This window comes from Candoia aspera, chromosome 3 (assembly GCF_035149785.1).
Source record: "Candoia aspera isolate rCanAsp1 chromosome 3, rCanAsp1.hap2, whole genome shotgun sequence".
In the NCBI taxonomy this organism is placed as follows: domain Eukaryota; kingdom Metazoa; phylum Chordata; class Lepidosauria; order Squamata; family Boidae; genus Candoia; species Candoia aspera.
In genome coordinates, this window is record NC_086155.1 from 209142586 (window position 1) to 209164668 (window position 22083).

Genomic DNA, 22083 nt, shown 5'->3' on the forward strand with positions numbered 1-22083 from the left:
GAGAAATTCCTTGGAGAACTGCAACAGGATTTTTCAGCAGAGGATCTTACTGTCTCAAAAATGCTGGAAGGACATTAAAAAAAACTAGTAAAAAAGGCCTGGAGAGAGTGACAAAGTTAGGTAGAAGGGACAGAAAAGAGCCAGAGTGACACAGTAGTTAAGGCCTTGGCTGGACAGAAGACCCACCCTCAGTCATGAAACACACCAGCAACTTTGGGACGGTTCTTCTCTCTGCCAACACCCACAGGGTTGCTGTTGCTGTGAGGTTAAACTGGGAGGAGGGAACATTATGCACACTGCCTTGATCTTCTGAATGAAAGCTAGAACACAAATCTAACAAGTAAGTATACACACCATTCCCATATGGCTATTTAAACACATCAGGAAATCTGTTAACACTCTAGTTGTATTTATTTTTATTTATTATTAAATTTATACACTGCACATCTCACTATAAAAGTGACTCTGGGTGGCTTACAAATAAAAAGTCATAAAAATACAAAAAATACAAAAATAGAGAAAGACAAAAGAGGGAAACAAAAAAGGTGGAGAGAGTGTCGTTAAGCCACCAGCCACCCCCAGGTCTGCCTATCACTCTTGGATCCCCAAGTTAGTTGGCAGAGCCAGGTCTTACCACTCTTCCTGAAGGCCAGAAGAGGGGGGGACAGCCTCGCCTCAGGGGGCAAAACGTTCCACAGGGTGGGGGCAATGGCAGAAAAGGCTTTCCTCCTCAACCCTACCAGTCGGGGGAACTGGAATTTATGGGGGAAATTCAGAAATGGGACTGAATAGCCCAAATTCACTTTTGCACACTGGACAGCACTAGCTTGATCTCACAAGTCATCACTCAAAAGCTGTAATAAAGCAAATGCAACAAATCTCCCAGAACACAATCTTAAACTATACACGAGGGCCGAATGGTAAAGTAACTTTTCAGATGATGGCATGCATGAGCGGCATATACCACTTTGAGAAGAAAAACTTTATAAAACTCCTATAAGGTCAATATTGTAATTTGCCCTCCTATAAAACCTACAAATATGGAGGAGACAGAATAGAAAGGAGGCAGACTGCTGATGCTGGAGTCTCCCTAGGATAAAAAGTATGAAGGAAAGAAAAATATTGCCAAATGGCCCTTTCCCTATGCTTGAAAACAATTGGCCTAAAAAAGGCTCTTTGGTAGGAGCTGGAGTAAAGGAAAATACACGGTACCCATATTAACAAAACAGAAGAGGGGGTGTATTAGGTAAAAGGGGGCCAATAAAGCACAATTGGCTGTTTCACCTAACAGACAGAGGAGAAACAGAGACGTCCTCTCTGCCTTTGCTGAACAGCTACATCTGGGTTCTCTAAAGCAGCGTCTCACCCTCGGCGGCTTTAAGATGGGTGGACTTCAACTCCCAGAATCCCCCAGCCGGCACGCTGTAAGTTGACGTCCACCCACCGTAAAGCCGCCGAGGGTGAGAAGCACCAGCCGCCCTCCGAGGGAGCCTCACCTGAGCGCCCCGAGTATCCTCCTGCTCTGCGTTACCACGCAGCAATTTTCCTCCGTCCCACTTCCCCGGCTGCCGAAACTGACCAGCGCGCCGGCCCTTTCCCAACCGCTCCTTCTCACGGAAAGCTGCCGCCGCCCCGAACCTGAATGCCGCGGCCGGGCCGCAGCGGGGACCCACTGAGCCCGGCCAGGCGGCGGCAGCCCCCGCGGCTCAGACCCCCGAGCGCCGCTTCTGCCCGGCGCGGCCTGCCTTCCGACGCCTCCCTCACCGGGCTCCAGCAGATGAGCGCGTCCGTGTCCGGGTCCTCCACCAGGGTCCACAGTTTGGTGAGGAAGGCGGGCACGTTGCTGCCCGCTCCGCCTCCTGCCACGGCGCCGGGGGGCTCCATGCGAGCGAGCGAGCAGGCGGGCGGGCGGCAGAGCCCGGGGCCGCTCCCCTGGGGCGGACAAGCTGGGGCGCCCCGCGACGTGCCCCGCTGATGCCGCCGGAGCGGGCGGGGCGGAAGCGACTAGCGGCCGCGGCTGCTTCGGCCTCGGCAAAGCCCGACGCCGCGCTGCGCACTCGGCCCCTCAGAAGGAGCGGGTATGGCCGCCGCCATCTTGCGACGCGCAGGCGCAACGACGCACGCACGCACGCTCGCGGCGCGCCGTCTAGACACTTGCGCCTCGCGGGCCTGCTATAATCGTGCGCATGCGCCCCATAGCCCACGGGCGCGGGTGCCGCGCATGCGCGGCCCTGCGAGCCGCTTTGAACAAGCCTCGGGGCTCGCTGCTGTTTCCTTCTCTCAGCGCCGGAGCGCCGCCAGGGAGACCTCGGGCGCTTTCCGCGCTTCAGGAAGGGTCTTCCCCGGTGGCTCCCGCCTTCGACTGCTGCAGCTGGGGATGCTGGCACTTGTAGTTGCAGCGCGCCCCATGGGTCCTGAGTCGGAGGCGCTCCTTTTGCTTTCGGCTGCGGCGGCGTCCTGCATGGGGTGTCCACGCTCAAGTTGCAGGAAACCTGGGGCGGGGCGCCAGAATTTTTGGCAACCTGATCCGATTTATGCGGGCCAACCTCGCTCCAGGCCTCCTTTCCCCTTTGCCCGTGCAAGCCGGATACAGGCCTTTGCGGTACTGTGTTGCAAACACAATCCTCGTGAAAGGGTTAGCGATCATCACAACAGTAAGTGGTAGAGTTACTTCTTGCCCATCCCAATCATTGGTTTTATTCACTGTTCAGTATTGCACAAACTACTGTATCGTCTAGGACCGTGTTTCTCCAACTTGGCAACCTCCCCCACACTCCAGGCACCGCACCAAAATGAAACGCGGCTCTTCCCGGCTTTAAAGAGACCCGCCGGTTGCCTGGGCTGACGGGCGGGCGGCAGGGGGCGGGGCTCGGGCGAACAACGGGCTTCCCGGTTCCAGGGCGCGTGCGCCGCGGCGGCCGGCTCGCCAACGAGAAGCGGCTCAGGGCGGAGCTAAGGGCTCCGTGGACGCGCTGCGCATGCGCCAACCCGGCGGGCCCGGGGCAGAGGGCTTTCCGCGCATGCGTCGTGGCGGGTGTCTGTCGAGGAGATCGCACGCGGCGCCGACGGAGGAGGCCGGGCGGCTGAGAGAGCGGACCGGCGGCGGCGGCGGCGGCCGGGTGAGCGTGAGCGGCGTGTGCCGAGCCGGCCTGGCCCGCACCCGCCCGGGCAGGGAGGGCAAAGCTCTCCGCCGTCGCGGGACGCCGGGCCGGGCGCGGCCTCGTCGGGGCCGGCTGGCGGGGCTCGGCGGGCTCCGGGGCGCCTCCTTCCCCTGCCCGAAAGGCGCGTTGGTGTCTGGGTGGAGCGCGGGGGGCCCTTAGCAGGCCCGGTGCGTGCTCCCACACGGTGTTAGTGTCGTCTAGTTTCGACGTGGTTAAAAATTGGCTTTGTCCGCGGGTGAAACACGTTTTTTACCATTTCTGGCCCGAAAGCCTAGAGGAGACCAAAGACCGTCACCTCCAGGACCGACCTTCCCCGGGAGCTCCTGGCCCGCCCTGTGCTCCGACATAGAGAGCCGGTCGCAGTGTCGAGCTCCGAGGCGAGGTCGGTGGCCGATACCCGGCTGGGGCTGCCGGGACACCCGGTCCCGCCCTGCCGTTCCTGTGGGCGAGCTCTGCGGGTGCCGGCGCGGGCGAGAGGTCCGCGCACCCTTCGCGCTACCACCTTTTAACGCGGCCCTTTGTATCCTGCGCTCTCCCTCCTGCAGCCAGTTCTCAGGGCCAGGATGTTTGAGGAGCAAGACGAAGAAGGCGACCCGCTGACAGACAGCGAGGAGAGCGCCTATTCCGGGCTGGAAGATTCCGGAAGCGACAGCCTTGCAGAAGAGGAGGAAGATCAGGATCATGCAGTTGAGGGGAAGTCAGAAGGGAGGTTGCACTCCAAAGATATGCAAGTAAGTCCATAATGTCAGAGGGCAGTAGGGCGAACCAGAAGATCAGCCAGCAGGTTGGCCCTCACACAGGCCGCGGAGAAGGGGAGGGGAAAGGGAGAGCAGCGGCCCTGCCTGCCTGCCTGCCTGCCCATCAGAAGCACGCTGGGCCCCCTTCCGATTTCGCTTCCACTGAAACCTGTACAACCCACAAAACATCCTGCATGTTGTTATTGTCCAGCCACAGTTGATGCAAAGCCTTTAGGCAGAATCTCAAGAATGCAATGGCTTATGTGGGGGGTGGAAAAAAATGCCTCTACTATTTCATGCACATTCGTAAGAGACCCCAAAATAGCTTTGCCCAGTGTGTTCCTTCTACGTTTGGCAGCCCATAATCCTTACATTCAAGCTTACCTGCAAGGATGCAGTAGAAAATGGCTGTCTTAGTCAAAAACACATTGTAATGCTTTAATGTGTTCTCATAGGGCATGTCCTCAAGTCCCTGTATCATTTCTGTATCTTCCTCTGTGCCTACTGTAACTTGTCCGTTTTTGTCCTTGAATCGGCTGTCCAGAATCATGTGCCCTATTCAAGGTCTCAGCGGTGCTGAGTGGAGGGGCATAAGGACTTCATGCTTGTTTAGTACATTGCCGGTTCTAATTGAGCCCTTCTAACAGCTGTTTCATACTGCCGGCTGACCTTCAGCTTGTTTTTAATGTCCACACCGAAGTCTTTTTCAAATATCTGTTGCAAGGTATTTGTAGGTGCTGGTTTTTATATGTATGTGGATTTCTTGAGATACTTGGTTTAAATTGTTAAGTGTCTAGAGCCTCCGGGAATAGGCGGCATATAAGGAACATACCCGCATCAAAAATATTTTTCCTCTCAGCCCGGTTTTCCAGCCTTTCCAGATTAGAGTGCAATCATGTTCTATGTTCCTGGATTTTGGCCAGATTTCCCAGTTCTGTATGATCCACAGATTTATTAAGCAGCCCATCAATCCCCTTATCCGATCATGAATAGAAGTACTGAATAATACTGGTCCCAAAACAAATCCTTGTGGGATCCCACTGGTTACTGTTCTGTAACTCAAAGTAGGCCTGGAGCTGACTGTAGTTCAGATCACAAACTACTTCTTGCACAATTTAGGATCAGACTAAAGAGATTAGGGAAGACCCACAGATCAGCTAGATATGAGCTCACTAATATTCCTAAGGAATATGCAGTGGAGGTGAAGAATAGATTTAAGGGACTGGACTTAGTAGATAGGGTCCCGGAAGAACTCTGGACAGAAGTTCGCAACATTGTTCAGGAGGCGGCAACAAAATACATCCCAAAGAAAGAGAAAACCAAGAAGGCAAAATGGCTGTCTGCTGAGACACTAGAAGTAGCCCAAGAAAGAAGGAAAGCAAAAGGCAACAGCGATAGGGGGAGATATGCCCAATTAAATGCAAAATTCCAGAGGTTAGCCAGAAGAGATAAGGAATTATTTTTAAACAAGCAATGCGCGGAAGTGGAAGAAGACAATAGAATAGGAAGGACAAGAGACCTCTTCCAGAAAATTAGAAACATTGGAGGTAAATTCCAGGCAAAAATGGGTATGATCAAAAACAAAGATGGCAAGGACCTAACAGAAGGAGAAGAGATCAAGAAAAGGTGGCAAGAATATACGGAAGACCTGTATAGGAAGGATAACAATATCGGGGATCGCTTTGACGGTGTGGTCAGTGAGCTAGAGCCAGACATCCTGAAGAGTGAGGTTGAGTGGGCCTTAAGAAGCATTGCTAATAACAAGGCAGCAGGAGACGACGGCATCCCAGCTGAACTGTTCAAAATCTTGCAAGATGATGCTGTCAAGGTAATGCATGCTATATGCCAGCAAATTTGGAAAACACAAGAATGGCCATCAGATTGGAAAAAATCAACTTATATCCCCATACCAAAAAAGGGGAACACTAAAGACTGTTCAAACTATCGAACAGTGGCACTCATTTCACATGCCAGTAAGGTAATGCTCAAGATCCTGCAAGGTAGACTTCAGCAGTTCATGGAGCGAGAATTGCCAGATGTACAAGCTGGGTTTAGAAAAGGCAGAGGAACTAGGAAACAAATTGCCAATATCCGCTGGATAATGGAAAAAGCCAGGGAGTTTCAGAAAAACATCTATTTCTGTTTTATTGACTATTCTAAAGCCTTTGACTGTGTGGACCATAACAAATTATGGCAAGTTCTTAGTGGTATGGGGATACCAAGTCATCTTGTCTGCCTCCTGAAGAATCTGTATAACGACCAAGTAGCAACAGTAAGAACAGACCATGGAACAACGGACTGGTTTAAGATTGGGAAAGGAGTACGGCAGGGCTGTATCCTCTCACCCTACCTATTCAACTTGTACGCAGAACACATCATGCCACATGCTGGGCTTGAGGAATCCAAGGCAGGGGTTAAAATCGCTGGAAGAAACATTAACAATCTCAGATCTGCAGATGATACCACTTTGATGGCTGAAAGCGAAGAGGAACTGAGGAGCCTTATGATGAAGGTGAAAGAAGAAAGTGCAAAAGCTGGCTTGCAGCCAGACCTCAAAAAAACCAAGATTATGGCAACCAGCTTGATTGATAACTGGCAAATAGAGGGAGAAAATGTAGAAGCAGTGAAAGACTTTGTATTCCTAGGTGCAAAGATTACTGCAGATGCTGACTGCAGTCAGGAAATCAGAAGACGCTTAATCCTTGGGAGAAGAGCAATGACAAATCTCGATAAAATAGTTAAGAGCAGAGACATCACACTGACAACAAAGGTCTGCATAGTTAAAGCAATGGTGTTCCCCGTAGTAACATATGGCTGCGAGAGCTGGACCATAAGGAAGGCTGAGCAAAGGAAGATAGGTGCTTTTAAACTGTGGTGTTGGAGAAAAATTCTGAGAATGCCTTGGACTGCAAGAAGATCAAACCAGTCCATCCTCCAGGAAATAAAGCCAGACTGCTCACTTGAGGGCATGATATTAAAGGCAAAACTGAAATACTTTGGCCACATAATGAGAAGACAGGACACCCTGGAGAAGATGCTGATGCTGGGGAGAGTGGAAGGCAAAAGGAAGAGGGGCCGACCAAGGGCAAGGTGGATGGATGATATTCTAGAGGTGACGGACCCGTCCCTGGGGGAGCTGGGGGTGTTGACGACCGACAGGAAGCTCTGGCGTGGGCTGGTCCATGAAGTCACGAAGAGTCGGAAGCGACTAAACGAATAAACAACAACAACAACTCAAGTAGAGCAATTAATGCTGATTCTTTGAGTGTGGTTTGCCGGCCAGCTGTGGGCCCACATTGCTGTAGTACCATCCAAGCCACGTTTTAGCAGCTTGCCAATGAGAATGTCATCTGGAACCTTGTCAGAAGCCTTGTGGAAATCAAGGTAGATTATATCCACACAAGAACTCTTATAATAGTTATCCTGTCAGAGAATCTAAGCTGTATTGGCTCTTGGCAGTCATGTTGTCTTCAAGGTGCTTGCAAATGGCCTCCTTTAATATCTGCTCTAAAATGTTCTCACGTTTTTGGCTCACTGGCCAATAATTAGAGGGATCCTCTTTTTCCAGTTCTTGAAGGGGGGGTTGCAGTTGCCCCTCTTGAGTCCTCTGGCACCTTCCTGGTTCTGCAGGAATCTTCAAAGATATCCTAATTAGACAGAGATCCCAATAGCTCTTCGGCCTTCAGCCTTCTAGGACTCATTTCATCAGGGACTGGAGGCATCTGGATTAGTGAGAAGATCCTTTCTGCATCCTTACTGGCCTGCACCCTCCCTGCTAAGTTCATTCCCAGTCTGTGCTACTCAAGTCACAGCTTCCTCCGGATGCGAAGACGGAGGCAGAAGGGGGGCTGAGCTGCTCTGCTTTTTCTTGGTCGTTGGTTAAGATCACTCCACTCAGAGTACGCAGTGAGCCCACTGCCTTCTTTTGCCTTTCTCTTTCTGCTGGAGTATTCAGGGAACCCTTTGCTGGGCTTTGCCCCTCTTGCTGTTCAGCTGATTTCTCCCTCTGCCTTCCTGACCTTGTTCTTACCGTTCCAAGATGGCCATCAGCTCCTCCTTGTTTCCAATAAGCCTCCTTTAGCTTCAGCTCCTTCACGGGCTGCCTCTTCAACCCCATTGCCTCCTAAAGGTATCTCCTGCTTATCTTCCTTGTTGGGATTGGTCTGAGGCGGCGCTGCCCATAACTTCCTTTGCAGGAAGGCTCTGCTGGCCACAACACCTTGGCCTTTAAGGTTTTGTTCCTGTGGCATCTTCCCTGGTATATTTCTTGGCTTGTTAAAATCAGCCTCGCCAGTTTGTGTTTGACTGTTTTTCATTAAGCTTTTTGTTAAAATCAGGTCTTTCACACTGTGTGGTCGCTCACCCCAAAGTCCCTACCACTTTAATATCTTCAGTTGACTCGTCCCTGTTAGTGGGGACCAAATCCAAGTAAGCAGATTGCTTAGTGCCCTCCTTACTTTTTGAAAGACAACAACATCATCACTGCAAGGATGTATCTGACCTCTTGTGTTCAGGCAGAATCTGTCTTGCTGCAGATGTCCCATCTCAGAGGCTTCAGTGCTCTGCTTTCATAGACCCTCTTCTGCCTCTTCAGACGGGTCTGGGGCTTTGGCAAGCTCCTGGCGAGATGCCTCTCGGCCAGCTTGGGCTTCTGCTTAGTGCGGATGCTCCCAACACTCTGACCACCAGTCTGGTGGACGTCAGGCAGGTGAGTTCATTCCAGATACACACCACTTCCCTGCCTCTTCCTCTCTGGTATCTCCTGTTCCTCTGAAACTGCGACATGTGAATTTTAGTGGCCTGGCTTGGCTGCTGTGCTGCTGGCGTAAGCCAGCAGAAGGAGAGAGAAACGTGGAGAAGAAGCTGAGATTCGGCCTTGGGAGTCATGAGGGCTGATGAGCTGACCGGGCTTGTTCTGGGGAGAGAGAGGCAGCGTTCCCATTGGTCAAGCCCAGCATCGAGGTCATGGGGACTAAAACCCTGTGGGGAGGTTGCTGGTCTGACCTGTGAAGGAGAATGAGGTGGGGGAACAGGGAGGAACGTTGCCACACCTAAGAAGTCTTGCAGAACGTGCCGTTGGAGAGTGTTAAGAGGTTTTGGCTGGAAAGAAACATTGTGGCAAGAGTTGGAGAGAGTTCCTTTGTGCAGTCGCAACTTTCTGGCCTCAAGAGGAAGATGAGAGTGAAGAAGTTGACGGGAGGCTTCCCGTGACAGAAGAGAAGCGAAGCCCCGGATAGAACTGCACCAGGACCCAAGGAAGACCGGGAAGGAGGGAGGCGGCTGGCCGCAGGTGGACTCTCGGAGCCTTTGGGAGAGCCCCAGAGCGGGAAGGGCTGGGCAGAAGACCCAGAGGGAGGGGCGTCACACAGCACCTGGGCAGGGAGGCAGCTGAAGAAGTCCAAGAAGGCAAGGTGCGCTGAGCACGCGCCTCATCCGTGCAGCCAGTTCTCTCCCTGTCTCTCTCTCTGGTGATAAAGTGAAAAGGGGGAGCTGGGAACTTCAGCACATCCAGCTTGTCTTGCTTGTTAGCCGTACTTGGTATATTAGTATTGGCTTAGATGGCCTAGCAGCACAAGGGGAAATGCAATAAACTGGGTCCTGGGTTTGGGGGACTTTCAGTCTTACTCTCGTTACTCAGTGTGCTACAGTACTTCCTTGGCTTTCTCCAGCTCCAACCAATGCAATCGTAGGATAAAAATGTTAGGTCCTTTTTCCATTTTTGCTTTTTCTTCTAAGCCTTGAAACGTAGTGAATGCAAATACAAGGTTAACTATTTTTAACTGAAGAGTATCTAGGAACAGGGAATGAGCATCCTACATAGAACCAAGTCATGGTGTGAATTCGGGAAAGTGGAGGAAAGGAATCCCAGGGATCAGTTTTCTTTTCTCACATGGAGGAGGCAGAACTCCCATTGGAAAGCAAGAATAGAAAAGCTTCACCTGGAAGGAAGAGCCATTGAGGAGGGTGTTTCTGCTTGGCTCTATGGTTTTTTCAGCTTTCCTTTGCCAGTTTTTTCCCCAGCCAGTATCTGAAAGTTCCAGAGAATGTTAAAATGAGGAGAGCTTCCAATCATAGAGTTGGAAGGAACTTTGGAAATCTAGTTCAATTGCCTGCCCAGGGCAGGAAGTCTCAAACCATTTCAGACAAGTGGCTGTCCAGTTTTTACTTGAACACCTCCAGTGATGGAGCCCCCATGACTCCAGGAGGCAAGATGTTCCACTGCTTAAAGGCTCTCGCAATCAAATAATTCTATATTTCAGGTTTGAATCTTCCTCTTTAAACTTCCATGCATTGGTTCTTGACCTACCCTCAGACACTATGGAGAAGTTTTGTTCTGGGGTTCTTGACGGAACGGCCTTCGGCCATTGTCATCCTTTCCAGCAGAGTCCTGCAGAGAGGCTGGCCACTGTGCGCTCTTACATTCCTCCCATGTGGCTTCTGCACTCCATTGGTTTGCAGTAGGAGGAGGTTGCCATCTAGTCGGGGGGGGGGAGGCAAAATCATAGGCAGATGTACTGGGCTCCTTTGCTTCCTTGGGAGTTGAGCATATTCTCTGACTGCCAGATGGCAGAAGTAACCATGGTCCATGTGAGGGAAGAGATTTTAAGTATCTTGACAGGGACACCTGGATACCCCCTGGTGCAGCCACAGGTCATTTGCTTTAGTTGAAGGCAGCCCTTTTGAAGAAATCTCTCTTCTTCTGGCCTTCAAGGGCAAAGGGATATGGGTCTCATCTGGCAAACTCAGTTGGTGCAGAAGCTGTATGGAAAGTAGATGTCTCCCTATGCAACATCTCCATGGGTGGAGCTGAAAATGTTTGGCTTTTGTCTGTTTTTTTGCATTTGGGGGGGTTAAAAGTCAAATAACTGCGTTGAGCCTTGTGGAAACTTAATGCCTTTTCTCATGTTTTTAGTCAAGAGCAGGAATGTTTGCCTTAGAGAAATGGGTTGTAGATGAGCTCTCCAGAAGGGCTTCTTCTTGGGGTTTTTCTTTTTTAATCTGAGGCTTGATGTACAGTGCTTGCCTGAGGGCTGCTTTTCTCCGTATGTTGATCTGAGAGCTCTCAGTGCTGTGAATCAGGCAAGTGATTTGACTGGGACCACCTGTGCTCCTGAACCAGACCATTCCAGAGCCCCCACAGACACCCAGTGACACCTGTTGCTCCCGTGTGGCTGGCAGGTGGACAACCACCACACCATCCACAGCTCTTCTGACCGTGCTCTCTGTTGCTGATGCCCAAGCACAGCTGCTAGAGGAGTACAGGTCTCCCTCGTTTTATGCAAATCCTTGTTATGCAGTTGGTCATTTTCATCTAAGAATCTGCTTTACACAAAAGAAAATTGCTATTATGCAATTTGTGCCAGCACAGTCCGTGTGTGCCAAGACCTCTTCCCACCAAAACCCCTTCCTGCCCTGATTCATGCATTTACCATTATGTTGTGCAGGTGTCCTAGTTGTCCTGCACACGTGCAATGACTGCTCCTGTTACTGTGAGTTCAAAATGGCCAACGGTATCTTGTCCAGCCCCCCTTGCCCAGAAGGGAAAGGAAGGGAGCATCTCTAATGCTGGAAAGAAGCTTTGGCATACCGTGTCGCGCTGAAGTCAGTGAAGGATCCACGCCTAAGATGAGCTTTTAACCAGGGCGAATCACCCGCGTGCAACGTCGTGAAGAAGGCTAATAAAATTCTTAGTGCCGTGAGGCACTCGGCCTCCTGCTTGCCACAACCACCACACGCATTAGAAACACAGCTGGAGAAAAGGTAGAGCCAATGCTTCCTCTGTACATCGAATACGAGGTGAAGAAGAAAGTGTGTTGGAGTGACATAGTGCTTGAAAAGAAGGCTCTAAAAACTTGTGAGCACCGTTGTCAATGCACGTGGGTTGCCAAATTCGACACCGTACAGCCTGGCAGCCCCCTTCTTTTGCTCTGGTTTGGTTTCTTGCTTTATACGAAGTTGTTTTAGGCAAGGCTTTTGGGGAACGTAGCCCTCGCAGAAAACAAGGGGTGCCTGTACAGGGCCGTTGTAGACCTCAGCAGCCTTAGCGCCACCGTTCATTTTTTCTTTCGGCGTCTGTGGCTCTTGCCTCCTGAGTTCAGCACGGTGTGAAATGACAGCAGGGTCGGGAGGATCAGAAGTTGCAGCCAGAAGGTGTGCCTCCACCTCAGCTGCATGTAAATGCTAAGTATGTTTTTCTTGTGGCATTTGAGGCATTTGACTTTCTCTGCCCTAAGCAAAAGACAAATTAACGGAGAAGAAGTCTGTCAAAGGTGATGGTGGAGAATTTTTCATATTCACCGAACTCTTTGGACAGCAGATACTGGAAGAGCACGTCCGAGAGTGGCTACCACTGTTGCATCCGGGCGGTCCTGAAGGCAGAGCTGGAGGCTGCAGCCTGCCCTGAAGGCTGCCTGGGACCAGGTCTGGTTTGCTCCTTTCCCAGCATCACAGTGTGCCCCAAGGAACATCGGTGCTGGGGGAGCTTCCAAAGCCCCTGCTTCTGTAGACTGTTGCTGCTCTGATGAAGGACCAGCTCTTCTTTTGTGAGGGCTTTGGTGGGCTGTGTAAACCTAACCGAGGCCAAGTAAAGCCTCTTTTATTTTTTATTTTATTTATCATATTTTTATCACCGCCCATCTCACCCACATGGGGGACCCCACACGGGCTCTGCCCTCTACAGGATGATTAAAAAGCAGACGGACGTTCAAGAGTTGCCTCCCTTCCCTTCAGCAGCTGAGCTGCCAGGAGGCTGTGCTTTCCCTGAAGCCATTTGCTGCAGGTGGACTTAGTTTTCAGCCCCAGCCATTGTTCCACTCTTTCCTCCTGTTGCCTGGAGCCCTGCTGAATCAGCACATGCGGGCAGGGTGACCTGACCTGCTCACCCCAGGCCTCCCAGCTGCTGCAATTATGGCTTCCGACGCTTTCCCTGGCAGGCCCCCACTCTTTGGGGCGTTCTGTGCTGCCCTCTGGTGGTTTCCTTGCCCATCTTCCTGCTTGAATTTCCTAAGCTGTCATTGCTCGGTGCCACACGATGACCCTGCCAGTGACCAGAAAGCAGCAATTAACCAGAAAATCAACACAGACATAGTGAAATTCAGGAGCCAGAAGAATACATGATGTTTTGATGGTATCCAAAACATCAGCAAGGGACATGCTACATGAATCTTGATAAGAACTGCAAAGGACAACTTACCTCTTCTTGACCAAGGCTAATCGCGTGCCCTGGAGTGTGAAGGCAGGCCTTCTGGGTCAGAAGACTAACATCAGCAGGCGCTGAAACGTAAATAGCCGAGCCTCAAAGCACCCTTTATAGAGACTTCAGTAGAGTGACAGGTGTTTGGATGTGGAGCAGAGAGAAGCCTGGCACTACGTGTCCTGACTCCCTTCTAGATGACTTAGGCCAAGCATCAAGAAAGCTCCCCCCCACCCCCCAAATGTAGGGCTGGCTTGTGCCTGCCTTCGGAGCAATATGTCCTTGTGTATTGAGAAGCAGTTCACATACTAGAAGAGCTAGAGAGATCTAGAGCTGCCTTGGGTAGCCGGAATGCCCTGGAGTGGCCAGAGGAGAAGAGGAGATCTTGGGTCTCTGTTGCAGAGGCTTTGCTGGCTAAATGGCTTGCTGCTCAGGGACCCCTTTCTGCAGCATGGACTTCTGCTCCAGGCCCACGGATGGGCTTGGAATGGAGGAAGGGAAACGGAGACAGACAAAACCTCTTTGATGCCAAAAGCCTGGGAAAAAAATTACCTCTGATCAGCTTTTTTCAAAGACTTTCCTAAAGCCTTTGTTTTTGCTGTAATCCCATCTTCTGGTTGGCCCTGTACTCTATTCTAGGCCCCCTGCCCCACTTTCTCCCCTTGGCCAGAAGGGTAGAAGTCAGGGAGGGGGCACACGGGGCTATGTTATAGGCTGCTTCTAGCAGAAGGTGATCACACAGTGTACGGCTTTTGCTACTCCCAGGAGGAGCGTTTTGTATGGCTGCTTTTCTGATTAGTCCACCAAATCCTCTGGCAAGACCCTCTCCAGGCTGGGTCCCCTCTGAGCGGGGGAGGAGGGCAAATCTCTTTTCCAGGGAAGGATATGCAGTTCTTCCTGTGCCGCACACTAAACCAAAGGGTAGGTGCTGTCTGGACCGCCAGGCTGTGGGCTGGAGTTTGGCAGATTGGCCATGCCTGGATCCTGTCCTGCCCTGTCCCAAAAGCCCAGTGTGGAGGATTTCACATGCTAAGCCCTGGATGGTTCTGGAAGAAGCCTCTCTTGAGCCTAAAGGGGTTCCTACAGGCCAGGACTCCGTAGGAGCTGGCCAGATAACTCTGGAAGGTCCCCAGGGAGGGTCTGAAGGTAGCAGCTTTCCTGTTTTTCTTGTAGCAGAATATATGAGGTTTCTTTGCAAAGTCATAACTAATAGCTGTTGATGGACCAGGCTATCTCAAATGAAAGCATCTGTAGCAGCTCATTGCCATTTGCCATTTGATCTTGCGTTTCATGTTTTTTGGCTTCAGTACAGCAGCAGTATTTTATCCCCGCTTCCAAATGATCAAGTGTCTATCATCTGACCTTGTAGAAATGAATTTCAGAATAAAGAATTGTTGTCAGTGCCTACTGTCAATCAGTTTCCTTGCAAAAAAATCAGAAGGAATCTGGTAGCACTTTTTCAGACAAACACATTTTACTAAAAGGTAGAAGCTTTTGTAAGCTGTAGCTCACTTTATCAGATACAGAGTGGCTATACTGATGGAAGATTTAAATTGGGGTGGGGGGAAGGGAGGGGAAGTCAGGTGATTATGCAGATTACATGTGAGACAGATTACCAGTACCTTATTAATTAGCCATTGTAATGTGTGCCCTTTGTCTTTACTGAAGTACCTGAAACTTTTTGATGTATATAAATTCAGCAGTCCCTTGCTCAGTTGTGGTGTTTTTCCACACAGTCACTTTGAAGTCTGCCATATGTGAGTGGGGGGGGGGGGGCAAGGTAAAGAAAAACCCTCTATGTGCCTCAAACTCATGAAAAAGGGAAATATGCCACCGGACCCTGAACTCGTGGGGCGGAGGATATGGGTGTTAGATAAAGTTATTTAGGTTAGAAATTTGTAATTAATTGTGTATAAACCGCTGGCTGGTGCCAGCAAAGATATGCTTGAGTAGGATGAGACCCTGAAACAAGTAGGTGATAAGAGTTGCAGGAACATCCTGCTGACATGTAGAATCCAGCAATCAAGGATACTTGTGAAGTAAGATTGTGAGCTGAGCCCCCGGAGAGGGGGAGGACAGATAGGGTATAAAAGTTTTGTGTTAACTTCATTCAGGGTTCCTTCTTGCACGGAGGGACCCGCCTTTGCAAACGCGTTACAAATAAACTCTTTTCTCTGCATCATCGAACCTTGTGGATTGGAATTCTTCTGGGAGGTTTTTCCCGCTGACACATAGAATGTCCTGGGAGGGTGAAATGCTCTGATATTACTTTGTTTTGAGTCTTGGTGTCAAATGGGTGTCCATTCATTATTGCATTTCCTTCTGATTTTTTGCCCCCAGAGACTAGCATGGCTCTCCTCCTACAACGTCTACTATGAGAAGCACCAGTTCCTTTGGGTGGCTCAGTTTCTAATATTATGGGGAAAAGGGGAGCTCACTTGGTCCTACTTTCTCCCCTGTCTTTCACGATGACGAATTCTACCAAGAGAGATTATCTCTGGGTTGTCCTGGCCAGCAGCAGGAAGGGGCTAATCTGCAGTATGGAACACAGTGTGCTTGTCTGATTTCATAGGTCTACCTGAGGTGAGTGTGTTGCAGCTCCTTGTGTGCGCTACATAGACTCATTCTCTAGGGAACGCCAAGACGTGTGCCGTGAAGGGTGCCGAAGCTGCAATTTGAGGTGTATCCCTGAGCGATTCCTCCCTTGAATTGCTTCTAGCTATTCCACAGAGCTTGTGATGGTCTCCATGACAAGTGATGTATGTGCAGCCCTTACTGCCTTTGCATGGTAACTGTTCCTGTTGTCCTGTTTTGCAGGCTGGAGAAGCAGCACAGTTGGGTCCTAAAATCCCAAGTACAGCAACAGATCAACAAGAACCTCCCTTGCAGAACGAGTATGCAGAAGACAGCTCTGATGAGGAGGTAGGATTGTCTTTAGTTCCTTGCTGTTGTCAAGCAGTGATGGCTTGCCTGGCTGTGTGGTCCTAAGTGAGTCCAGGCCGCCTCCTCTCTGCCAGCTAAGGCATCTGCTGCAGTGGGAGAACAATATCTTACAGCGTTGCCCATCATTGGACCCAACGATGCTGGACAACTACTCTCCAGTCTCTAACCCTTGCCCTTTAGGGAAGAGGGTTGGACAGCAGCAGCAGAGGGCCTTGGAGGAAGTGGATTATCTGGACCCATTTCAGGCCAAGATACAGTATAGAGGCAGCATCATGTTGTTGATGACCTTTATGGAGTCAGGATGGCAGTTGGTGCATCTCTCTTTGTTGTCCCTGATCTCTCAGTGGCTTTCAATACCACCCGTTATGGTATCTTTCTGGACTAGCTGCGATGGTTGGGAGTGATGGGCACCATATCACAGTGGTTCTCCTTTATCCATGGCCAATTCCAATCCTGCAGCCCCTCATTTGCAAGGTGCATCAAGGCTCAACGCTCTGACTCCCCTTTTGGTCAGAATCATAAGCTTGGAGGCCATCTAGCCCAACCTCCTGCCCGGAGCAGGAGTCTTCATACCATCCTGGACACATGGCTGTCTAATCTTTTCTTGAAAACTCACAACTTCAGGAAGCAGGCTGTTTCACTGTTTACAGGTAGTCCTCGTGTTACAACTGTAATTGGGCCTGGAATTTCCATCAGTAAGCAAAGCAGTCATTAAGCAAAACATGTGATTGCGCTGCTCAGCGACAGTCCCAGCAGTCCAGATTGCAGTTGTTAGGCCAGGTCTTCATGCTTCTCCTCCCCTGTGCAAACTGCCTCTGCTTCAACTCCCCACCTGCCTTTCTCCCCACATCTCTGCCCTTCTGGCCGCCCTGAACTCCACCACTTATGTCTGCCGCCAGCGCCCCCAGCCAACCTTTGCTGTTTTCTTCTTCCCACTGCTGGCCCAGGATCCAGGTGCTGGGTGAGGGCGCACCCCTGGGGCAAGTGCAACAGGGCGGCGGAGCCTCATCTGACTGCCGAAGGGAGCTCGCTGGTCCCAGCCAGGGAGGAGGCACCGGGATGGAGCCGCTGCCCCCAGCTTGTGGCTCTTTTTTTTTTTTTTTAATGAAAATCTTTAGCTGCCTGTTGCAGGCTGTGTTGGATCCTTGGTCTTTCCTAGAATAATGTTTTTGTTCTGCCTTCAGTTGGTTTCTCATGTTTTATGTGCTTTTCTCCGGCCACCAGTAGCCCTTAGGTTTTTCATTTGGCTATAGGCATTTGATCTTTCATAAGGTCTGGGAATGGGCCAGAGAGCAGTGGCTGCCTTCAGACTGCCTGCCTAGTGCTAACGTCAGTGGGGACAGACAGATTTATCAGCTGGGGAGTGCATTTGGGGATGGTTCTTGTGCAGTCTTTCAGAGTTAGGTGTGGGAGAAATATGGCAGCTGTTTTCCGTGTGGGCTGATCTCTCAAGGCTCTTACTCTGAGGAAACAGTAGTGAGAGGATACCACATGGCTTGGCGTGCTGAGCACCTGGAGTAAATTCCAACCCCAGGGTGGCAAAAATCAGAAAAGAAGACAAATAGAATTCAGAACCGCCATGGAAGGCGAATTAGGTAGGCAGTGGAACCTATAGTGGATGCCGAGTTTAAAGTGAACCCTTGCTGTGCTCCCATTGCAGATTTGCCAAGTCGTTACGTGTAAAATGAGGAATGGAACTATGTGCTGGACAAACGGGCGGTGAGGAGAGGTGCTTTAAGCTGCCTGGGAGGTTACTCGTGACAGGACAAGGAAGTCCTTGAGATTAGAGACAAGGTGACATTCCTGTGTGCTGTTGTTGGGGTCTGTTTATTTTATTCAGGCAATTTACTGAGCCACATGCTCACAAATTGCTAAGAGCAGCATTCTGTTTGTTTTATGAGGAATGGGATCAGCTCTGATCTGGAAGAGGCTGGTGGGCAGTGAATGCAAGGGAAATGTAAGGAATGCCATTCTAAGTCTGTCCCATTAGGAATGATGCAAAACATTTATAAAATTTTTGGACCTGCAGTTTATTACTGCTCTACAGTTAGAAAGGAAATTGCGAAGTAATTTCTTGTGAAATAATCTGCTTTAGGTACGATGATAGAATAATATTTGTTTTACAAGCAGAAGATAGACTAGGCTAGAGTCTAGAATTCGGGGGGGGGGTTGTTTCTGTGTTTTTTGTTTTTTGCCTCCTGAGCCAGAGTTGGGAAGCCTGTGGTCCTTCAGATTTAGCTTAACATGCCATCAGCCTACACCTTTGGCGATCTGGGCAGTAGATCAGAACTGCTAGCTGGAGTGGTAATTTAGCAATATCCACAACCAACAACAGAAAAATATCCCTCATTGTCTGCTCCGCTGCTAAACTGTTTATTCTGTTCAGTCCTGGATTATCTACAACCATCACGGGATTAGCTCTGCCTGTCGCCATTATCAGATTTGTGACTGTATCTGAGAATTCTTCAAGACTGTTCCTATTCTGGCACTTGATTCTGGATATCAGAAAGTCCCTAAGCAGAGCATCTGATTCTAACTAATGAGAACTTCTGGAGGCATGATGGAAGCTCTCTGGTTGTCCTGCAAAAGATAAAAAGGATTTGGGGGAGCAAGTTCCTACGAAGGTTTTACTCCAAAGGTAGATTTGATCCATCAAATATCCCCTAAGGAAAAACAGGGAGGGCCTGCTTATGAGGCCCTCAAGTTACAATCTCAGTTGGCTGCCCAATGGAAAAGAGGAAGGCAGGGGCCAATTGTTTGCAGGGGCCAATTACTTGTGCATAACGTAAAGCTTGCTGGGAGGAAAGGGGGCGGGCATACGGGAAGGCCTGCTCACCACTGTGAGAAGAACCGGCTTTGCATCTGTTTGGAATCAGAATTCTGAAAATCAGTCTGAGCGGCTGTTTGGGAGGAAGGCCGGGCCTTGAGGTGACACTGTGGGGGTTCAAGTGCTTTGGGGGCTTCAGGGTGAGCTTCGTCTTGCAAAGAGAAGGACAAAGGAGACAACCAGCAGCAAGGGGGATGGACTCAGTTGCAGTGGCAACGGAAGCATTCTTGGAAGTGGGCGAGGGACAGATCGTCATGGAGAAGGTCGCTAAGAGCTGACACTGACCTGATGGCACACAATCAGTCCATCAGTCTTGCCCCTTTGGCCCAGCAGAAACCGCACTGAACCATACTGGCCTGGCCTGGCCTGAAAGCTGTGGAGGTGATTAGTCTGGAATAGAGGTTGAGAGTGTAATGAAATATATGGGCCTACCAAATGTGTACTTGTGTAAATGTCTTGAGCATAACCCAAGTGTACAGAACTTCCATGTTGGAATCCAAGGTCTCTCCTTCACAGCTGCTGCTCTTTCAGGGCCCCAGTGGAGGAAGGAGATGGATTCAAAACTGGTTGACATCTGAGCAGTATTCCTGCTTGCCGGCCTGCCTACTTTTCTGGAATTGCATTTATCTGTCTCCTGGCAGAGCCCTGATGCTTCTGCTTCTTGTGTCCAGGACGCATTCTTAGTATGTTTCTTCTGACTGCATTTGTCCCTGACGCCCAAGGTTACCATTTTGCTTAGCTATAAAATCACTTGTAAATATACAGTCCTTGCAATGCCTGCATCCCAAAGGGGTGAACAGGGATCTTCCTGTAGTTCAGAGGGGCTGCAAGTCGTGTTCCTGATTGGTTGGCAAGGTGCAGGGGACCCTCCAGTGGTGTGCTGTCATCGCCGGAAGGGGCAAGATCGAACGCTTAAAACTATGGGGCGATTGAGGGGGCGGCTAGGAATGGGGCAGGGAGAAAAGAGTTGGGGTGTAGTGGAGGAGCCGGCCTGGTGAGCCCAGAGCATTTTGCAATGTTTTGAGAGAGAATGTGGAGAAGTTTGCTGAAGTGAGGCCTTGGAACCAAACAAAAAGTTGGGGGGGGGTAATCTTAGAGGAGAGGAGAAAAAGAGGTGACTGAGGGGTAAAGAGCTTTAAATCATGGTTCAGGCTGTGGCTGATGGATGGTAGCAACCGGGAAAAAAAGGAGTTGAGCCTTTCTGGTGCTCCTCTGCTTCCTGTGGAAAAATTGGGACTGGCTGCTGCTGGAGACAGGATGCTGGGTTTGCTGAACGTGTGACATGACTCAGCCTGAGAGTTGCTCGGCGCCCTCTATTCTGTGGCTGCAGGCTGGCCAAAGTTTGTTTTTGAGGGCAGGCTTGGAGCTGAGGCATGCCAAGAAGTCCCACACTTGCCCTTTCCCACCTTACCCTTCTGTGTCAAGGCTGGCTTGGCTTGGCTTCCTTCCACCCTCTGCCTCCTGGGTGATTCCGCTTCCCCTGTCACCATTGGCTGTGCCTGGGCTGGTTCCTCTACCGGTTTCCACATGTAATGGCAGTGCTTTGCGATGAAGTCATGGGTTTAAAATGAGAAGCCCTTCTAGCTTTGCCGCTTGGTCTCCCTCCCAGGGCAGTTCCGTCTGGCTCGATGATTGCCTGTGCAGCTGGGCTGATGAGCGTTACCCACCCAGGGAGCAGCGAGGGGGACTGGCGAGGGCCTCTTTTGCCGAGTGCTGCTGTGGAGACGGGAGGGCAGCGGTACCTGTCCCAGCTTTGGTGAGGCAGAGCAGCATGCTCTAGTGCCAGGAAACTGTCCATGCTCCGGGCTTTGGGCCTGCATGCGCATAGATCCAAGATGGGACATGATGCAAAAGCATGTTCAGGTCTCAGGGTTTGAAAATACAAAGAGAGAGTTCTGTGGACATTCTGGTGTTGACAGGAGGGGGCTCCAGTGTGGTTACCAGGCCCTCCTTTCCTCGAAGAGGCCACCTGTATTGCTTTCTGTGCCAGAGGTCTCCCATGTTCTTTGCCCACCCGGCTTCTGGCAACGCCTTAAAAGCGGAAGGCAAGCAGAGACAGGGGAAGGGGCCTGTGTCACAGCAGCAGCGTGAGGCTTTCCAAGCCTGACTCTGGAACGCTGGTGAGCAGCGTCACCCGCCTTCCTTCCTGGGACTGTGGCTCAGTTCCTTCCACCTGCTGCTTCAGCAGCACTTTGCGTGCCCCCTCCTCTCCCTGCCTGGGGGCCTTTGGAAGCACTGGATGGCCCTTGCAGCGCAGACTAAACTTCCTGCCCCCGAGCTCCTTCTCTGTTGGCAGCCCCCGGCACTCTGCCTGGCATCTGCCCAATTCCGTCCCTGCTGCGCGCTCTGGGAAGAGAGGGAGCAAAATAAATGGGCTTCCTGGCATGGCTGGGCCGGGTTCTTTGCAGCGTCTCAGCCCTTCTCCTTGTGCGCGTGTCCTGGCTGGGGAGAGCAGAGGTGCCGCCTGGGCAGATGCATCCCCATCTTTGGGTGGAGCGTGGAGGAGGGCTGGCCCCAACCCCTTGTGCCTTGGGCCTGGCCTTCTCTGCCCTCTCCCCTTCAGCCGCCGGGAGATGAATGGCCAGGAGCCGGAGAGGCTGTCAAGGCCACGCGGGGAGGAAGCAGTTGGGGGCTCTCATTTGCTTCTGCTTCCTCCCACAATGACTATTCCATATGTCAGCGGATAAGGAATGGCTGCCCCGGCGGCAGGCGGCTGTTCCAGGCCCCCTCCCCTCCCCTCGGATGCAGCTGACGGGAGGGAGCCCTCCTTTCAGTAGCTGAGCGCATGGGCGGGGCTGGGGGGAGAGGGAGAGAGTCCCTCTTGGAAGGCTGCAAGGCTGCTGGCTGGCAGGCCAGAGTCTCCGGGAATGCATCCCCTCCCCGCCGGTGCGGCTCCTGCGCTCTTTCTGCCAGACCTTTTCTGCTTGGTTATTTTTTCTCTAAGAGAGTATAGTGCAGTGCACTTAATTTTTAAAATTAAAATTAAATTATAACTAAGATGTTTACAGGCACGGGAACTACTGTTTAACCAGCAAACTGAACAGATACTCTAGAATCCTATAGAAGCTCTGCAGGTATCCTTTCCTTTTTATCTGTATGCCCCCATGGTAGAGAACGGTGTGATTTTTATTGGTTAGGACCTCGCGCTTATAGAGCTTCAGGTATTAGATTTGCTGCTGACCCGCAGGAGGCACCAGACCACCGGTTTTGTCTTCACTGGGA

The 22083-nt window shown here is 51.0% G+C and overlaps 2 protein-coding genes across 5 annotated transcripts in view; one reads left to right on the forward strand and one right to left on the reverse strand.

Annotated features, from left to right (window-relative positions):
- The window catches only part of HSF1 (heat shock transcription factor 1), a 50638-nt gene extending 48718 nt beyond the window's left edge, over positions 1–1920 (reverse strand). For 2 of the 4 annotated variants that reach the window (XM_063299787.1, XM_063299788.1), the window contains exon 1: positions 1765–1920. In XM_063299787.1, coding sequence (XP_063155857.1) covers positions 1765–1884 — 120 coding nt within the window. In that variant the 5' untranslated portion in view covers positions 1885–1920. The remainder of the gene's footprint in view (positions 1–1764) is intronic. The other 2 variants (XM_063299785.1, XM_063299786.1) reach the window with 1 other exon arrangement.
- Positions 1921–3037: 1117 nt separating this feature from the next.
- Positions 3038–22083, forward strand: part of BOP1 (BOP1 ribosomal biogenesis factor) — a 62853-nt gene continuing 43807 nt past the window's right edge. Inside the window, exons 1-3 of the mRNA XM_063299784.1 lie at positions 3038–3119; positions 3707–3892; positions 15909–16013. Of these exons, the coding sequence (XP_063155854.1) occupies positions 3725–3892; positions 15909–16013 (273 nt within the window). The 5' untranslated portion in view covers positions 3038–3119; positions 3707–3724. The remainder of the gene's footprint in view (positions 3120–3706; positions 3893–15908; positions 16014–22083) is intronic.